Source organism: Syngnathus acus, chromosome 13, assembly GCF_901709675.1.
Source record: "Syngnathus acus chromosome 13, fSynAcu1.2, whole genome shotgun sequence".
Lineage (NCBI taxonomy): Eukaryota > Metazoa > Chordata > Actinopteri > Syngnathiformes > Syngnathidae > Syngnathus > Syngnathus acus.
The window spans coordinates 4,367,560-4,373,836 of NC_051098.1; the positions used below are offsets into that span (position 1 = coordinate 4,367,560).

Consider the following 6,277-nt stretch of genomic DNA (forward strand, 5'->3'; position numbering starts at 1 on the left):
GACAAACAATTACGTACGTTGGATATTTCTTCCTTTAAGAAATCAGTTAGTTTACTCCTTTATTTTGTGTGTGCGTCTGTGTGTGGAGGTAGTACGCTCTCCCGCTGTGAAGTCATTTTTCTTGGCCGCTATTTATTAATTACCGGGTGTAATGTAATGTAAACGTAAAGACCGAAAGGCAAAAGAAAAAAGTAAGGCAAAGGCAACATGAGTCGAAGTCTCTTGGTAGCGGGAAAGTCCCGTCTAGTTGATGACGTAACAGGCGGCTCAACTCTGGAAAGTGCGGAGTGATTTCATGAAATGTAATCCGGTCGGGGCGTCTGGAGTTGGAGAAGTAACCGATTTAAAAACTTTGTGTCTTCAAGTGTTCTTGCCGCAAATATCGCTTCATTGCTGACTTCCTAAAAGGGAGGGTATGGCTTTTTAAAAGCGTGGCTTCGTCTCCGTCGTCCTTTTAAAGCTTCGTGTGCTTTGCTTTCGCAACGCACTTGACACCACACAGAACTATGGGGTGAGTACAACTTTTTTGCACTGAGTTAGTAGCAATGAATGTCTACTCTTTGCTCTTTAACCCCAAGTCTAAACAAATAAACAATTTATTTGAGATTGTTGAAGTTCCAGAATGACATTTTTAAGTTAATTTTCCATTATTAAAATTGATTTGTGTTACATCACGTTAATCAACGTTTACATCAATTCTGCAGTTATTTTATTTTTTTATGGAATGTTGAAAAATTTTTCTAGAAGGTGCCATTGTTTCTGTGTTACTGTCATTTATTTTGAATGACATGGTAGTGACAGATGTTATGAGTAGTGTTTTCAAATGTTTTTTTAAGTAATTGTAACTTAACAAACGCTTAATCACAATAATTCGTTTTTCTGGAATTCTGTGTTTTTTCTTTGTAGGCTTTGAAAGGGAAACCAAAAAAGATATTACTAATGATTTCTTTTTCTTTTTTCAGATCTTCAAGTATTTATGTGACCCTTTCGTCCATCAATTGCACTATTTGTGCCATTTCACAATTTAATCGCAGCAGACGATACAATGGCGGCATCGATCCTTCGCAGGAAAATTCACCTCATTTCCACAGGCGGGCTCCACGTTCTCCCTCTCCGACAGGCTAGCCCCAGCCAATCGCGGCCCACGGTGGGGGCGGAGCTTGAGGAAAAGCAGCGCTTTATTGGTGAGTTTTTCCAAGATGCTTTTTTATTTTTCCACATCCCGAGGTCGGAGCCGCAGTGCAGCACGGGACTAATGTCGTACAGTGAGTACAGCTAACTGGATTTTTATCGAATGCAGACGATGCTGTTCAATCATTTTCAGATGATCGGTTAGTCGTTGAATTTTATTGAGAGTTTTTTTGTTGATTTTAACAATATTGTTTATGTTTCTTACATTGTTTATTTCAACATTTTGTGTTTTTTTTAAAATCAGCATATGAGTTTTTTTTCAACATTCTTTTAATTACAAACAAAAAACTCATATTCATCCTAATGTTTTTCCTTTAGGTGATGGTCACTCAGATTGGATGACGGAAAAAGTTGATTTGTCTTCATTCGTGTCAACTACCGAGTCGTCTCCCAGCTCATCCCTTCCACCCTCACCGTTAGAACAAGATGTCAAGGTGCCCTCAGACCTGGAGGTCATGACCTCTTTATTGCAGGAGGAGCTAGCTCAGCTGGAGGACTACTTCCGCTCCGAGTCCACAGCCACGGCAAGCAAGTCGGAGAAATCCTCGAAATGTGACAAAGGTGCCCAAGCTATGGGCTCGCAGTCTTATTACCAGTTACCCTATGGCTCGTATGGGACCAGCCAATCAGACACCAGCCCTGTGGTTGTTACCTTGGCAACAGGGGAACTGGACCTGGCCAGCTTCTGTGGCAGTCCCATGGGTAGATCCAAAATCGCACGGCCTGCGCCATACAACTACCACCACCGTTATCACCACAACAGTGGGCGAAGAATCATCAGTGAGGCAGTGAAAGTTGGGGAGGACGTCGGATTCGATACATGGGGCTCCAGGGGAAGTTACTCAGGGAGCACAGAGTTTTCTGTGAATCACTACTCCACGTTGAAGACGGTGAGCAAGAACAGCCTCAGTGGCATCAAGAAGGTGAGAGAATGTGCTTTATCGTTGAAGGAAGAGGAGAGCTATTGTTTTTCCGAAGGGATGTTTTGCAGCGAAGAGATTGCGCGAAGTTTTTGCCTTGGTGGCTCCTACGACGGCCACCACAAGCGAGAGGGACAGCTGATGCACAATGTGAAGGTTAATGTAAGTTACGACAGCTCCGGGCTCGAGGTCCTGCATTGCAGCAAAGATGGAGGACTGTCTGGAAGTATTCCCCAAGAGACAATGATGGCTGCCGACAGCTACTTCCACCAATCCATGGCCAGCACGGAACCATACCATAGCTTTATCGGTGAACTGGACCAGCCGGCGCAAGCCGTAGAGCCCCAACACGGCCACTACCTCTATCCAGAATGCCTTGCGGACCAAAGTTACGAATGTCTGTCCAGAGGTGAGAGTGAGGGGACGCTGCTGGGCGCCCCCATCCACCGCCCGACTCAGAGGCTAAAGGATGAGCCGTGTTCCATTAAATCGACGCTTGTAGTTGGGGCCGCTTCTTTGGATTTGAACACTGGGGAGAGAAAGCAGAAGAAGAGAGACCAGAATAAAACTGCTGCTCACAGGTAAACATTTTTCTCCCTCGCTTTTCAAATCTCATCAGGGTGGTGTACTCCTTCCGAGTCAATTTTGAATGGTAAAGTTGGGCTATTCTATGTCAAATGTGGACATGGACTTTCTTTGGTGCGTAAGCAAAGTAGCCTAGTTTTCACCGCTATGGCAGATAAATTGATGTTTAGTCTGCTGTCCTCACTGTTAAATCTCAGCAGATATCCCAAAAGGTTCCACACTCATTTCATCTCATTAATCAAGATTCTAGGCAACCAAAATTAACTCCAACAAAAACGTTTCCTCTGCAGGTACAGGCTGCGGAAAAGGGCAGAGTTGGACTCTCTGGAAGAGGAGCTTCATGGACTGGAAGGGCAGAACAGGGAACTTCGTGACAAGGCGGAATCGGTGGAACGAGAGATTCAGTATGTGAAAGATTTACTTATCGAGGTCTACAAGGCCCGCAGTCAGCGACTCAAACAAGATGGCAGTGCCTAAAAAGCGCCCACGCTGAACTCCCCCCATCCCCCCACCCCCAACGAATCGAGAGCACAGACAGGTTTCAAATCTTGTTAAAATGATTGTTAGTTGCATGGTTTTGCTAGTCATTTTATATAAAAATATATTTACTAATCTTCCAAGAGGAGAGTGGGAAAATCAATTTCATCAAGAAAAACAGAGGTTTCCCTAAAAAGGGTGAGGAACTCTACAAAGCCTTAGTGATGTGGCTTCCAGAGAAGATGCTGAACTTGTCCGTGACCACTGTGATCCCAACTGAACTCACAAGCCTTTGTGAACGCTTTGAGTTTTTGTGTTTGCGGCTGGAAAAGAAAGGTCCTTGAATTAGTGATAGTGATTGAATTACGTGTGGTTTTTGTGACACCCACACAGTGGTGGCATCAAGGTAGAGCCACACAAAATTATATATAATTATATATATATATATATATATACATAAATATTTATTTTGTATTTTATTTTTACTTAATAATGTTCATTTACCATTTGCGTTAAGATGAATAAAGGGATTGCTGAAAAGGTGTGTAAACATGCTCTACAATTATTCATAATCAGAATCATGAAGAGGGTTTGTATTTCTCAATTGTGTATTTATGACTGAAATAACCCATGCATGTTTGATTTTCAGAAAAGCATGTGTGAGTGTTATATGAAGGCATTATTCTGTTTACTGCATGACTTTCAGCGCTCCACCTCATCTGGTCAAGGTTTTTTTCTCTTTGTCATACCTAGGTTTTGATTTTGGGCTGAGAGTGAGATGCTGAATAATTCATTGTCCCAACAAAATTCCTTAATGTATTCCTCTATTTTAGGTTTTTGGCTGTATTTTGCGAAAAAACAATCACACAACAATAAATGTTGACTCTATGGAATTGTTATTGACTGACCAATTTGATATTTTGGAGAATTCAGGGCCTTTTATTGATCAATGCCAATGTCAGGAAATTATGCATCAGGTGAATTGCAGCCAAATAAAGCAGTCATGTTCATTCATTTCTGACTCTTGTTTTTTTCCCCCTCTACATGTCTGTAGGTGTGAATGCGAGCGTCAATTCTTCTTTGTAAGTGCCCTGCGATTGCCTAAAGTCAGCTGGGACAGGCTCCAGTTCAACCGTAACCTTAGTGAGGGTAAACAGAAATGTAACAGCATGGGATGCAAAAAATGTACGCTAACATTGGGACAGATGGAATCCAAAATTGTTCTTCCTTTTTGTAGTATGACCATGTCTTGCTCTTGGTGGCTGCATTGTAGGACTAATTGCCACTTTGTCACTAGGGGCAATGTGGAAGGCAACTGACCGCCTTTTCATCGTGCAACAAAATGTCCTTTTTTTTTTAAACTGCAGACGTTGACTATCTCATCTTCCAGCTGCGTGTGCGTGTGTGTGTGTTCGTGCGTGCGTGCGTGTGTGTGCGCGCGCGAGGGTGTGTGTGAGTGAAGTCTCTTGGTATCTCTTGCAGCAGTTCAAGGCCTTTCAAGTGTATGAGGCAATATCACACAATACTTTCATAAAGGGGCGAGAAATGCAAGTTGAACCATCAGAATGAAAAACTGGGCTGACATCCAATGACATTAACTGTGTTGATTCACACTCCGGTTCTTGTAATTCAGCAGAATTATTTCTTTTTTTAAAGAGTATTATTTTGTACGTGGTCATAAAGTGACGAATTGAAGTACTTAACCTATTTAATTTTAGAAATCAATTAAGATGAAATCAAGATTGGAAATGGATAATTGTCACTGAATGAATTGATTTAAAAATTACAACATACAAATACTGTTCAAATGATTATCATATGAATTTGAAAATTAAAAAAACACAATAGTTATACTATTCAAATGATTATCACATGAATGTAAAATTAATAATGGATGACCTTTCTAAGAGGGATGCTAAAAAAATGCATTTGCAATTTACAGCAGTTTATTCCCGGGGATCCAAATCCTTACAACGCCCCTTGATTGGCACGTGCCATTGTCCTGCTAGGATACTGCAGTGGGAGAAAACAGCATTGAGAAGGTAATAAATACCTTCCGAGAAGACCAAGCGGATCCTCCACCACCAGGTGTCCCTCTAAGCCACAAATGTGGCGAACTTATTAACTTTATTAACTTATTAAAACCGCACCTGTATTATGTTTAGCCAAATTTATTCGCCACATACGTATTATATATATATATATATATATATATATATATATATATATATATATATATATATATATACACACACACATATACACATACGCAGACACACACACAAACATACACAGACAAGATAAAAAGAAGCTTGCTAAAAAAACAAAAGTAGGATGGAGGCGCATGGCACTGGGATGTGATGCAAGAAATGAAAACAAGGGGGTTTATGTGGGTTGGGGAGGATTTACGAAACACATCCAGGGTGGTGGGGAGCATAACAGACAGTAGATGGGTATTGTTACAATGGCCTCCAGCGCTTGAAGGCTATGTTTGCTCCAGCGAGAAGGGGTTTGTTTCATTATGAACAGTTGTATGGATGGGGGTGGTATATGGTGGGTGAATGGTTGTTGATATTGGAGGATTAAATGAAACAAATGAGTCTGTGTGTGTCATGAGATGAGAAATAAAGGGCATATGTGACATTGTGAAGAGATGCAATCGAAACCATCTATTAGACTGAATATGAATCTACAATTTTTAGTTAAAAATGTTCTTTGTTTACTTATTTAGTAAATTTGAAGCTATTTAGTGTAGGTCTTCCACAGGCTGCGAAAGGCTTGCTTAGACATCCAATTACAATTCAATAAGGAGGAAATAAATGCACAGTTCATACTAGAGCAGGCCAAGTATGGAGCTAACTAGGACTAGGCTCGATTCTTAAAATACATATTTTTTTGTGTAGATTGGAGAAATACACCCTCACATAGTGCACCACTATATACTGATCCATTTTCTTATTGATGATGTGTTACTTGGGCCCAATAACTGTACTTGTTTCCCAGCGAATAACCATAAAATTCCAATGGTTGATACCTCCCGCTGCGCAAATAGTCACTTAAAATACAATGCAAGACCTAGACAACACATTTTTCTTAATATTTCA

General features: G+C 40.9%; 1 protein-coding gene across 3 annotated transcripts; it reads left to right on the plus strand.

The window, feature by feature from the left end:
- Nucleotides 1-276: 276 nt before the first annotated feature.
- atf5b (activating transcription factor 5b) lies at nt 277-4,187 on the plus strand. Of its 3 annotated transcripts, none has more exons than XM_037268556.1 (4): nt 277-511; nt 963-1,265; nt 1,510-2,692; nt 2,987-4,187. In XM_037268556.1, the coding sequence occupies exons 2-4, from the start codon at nt 1,046-1,048 to the stop codon at nt 3,171-3,173; spliced, it is 1,590 nt and encodes a 529-aa protein (XP_037124451.1). In that variant the 5' UTR covers nt 277-511; nt 963-1,045; the 3' UTR covers nt 3,174-4,187. The 3 variants fall into 3 exon arrangements, with proteins under 3 accessions (XP_037124451.1, XP_037124452.1, XP_037124453.1); XM_037268557.1 differs by having other exon boundaries at nt 963-1,184; XM_037268558.1 differs by lacking the exon at nt 277-511 and having other exon boundaries at nt 1,238-1,331.
- Nucleotides 4,188-6,277: the final 2,090 nt, after the last annotated feature.

Bases quoted from the DNA above. Each gene is read 5' to 3' on its own strand.
- atf5b (XM_037268556.1), top strand. From the start codon at position 1,046: ATGGCGGCATCGATCCTTCGCAGGAAAATTCACCTCATTTCCACAGGC. The intron at 1,266-1,509 runs GTGAGTACAGCT...TTTTTCCTTTAG, and splicing joins CACGGGACTAATGTCGTACA to GTGATGGTCACTCAGATTGG. The intron at 2,693-2,986 runs GTAAACATTTTT...TTTCCTCTGCAG, and splicing joins AATAAAACTGCTGCTCACAG to GTACAGGCTGCGGAAAAGGG.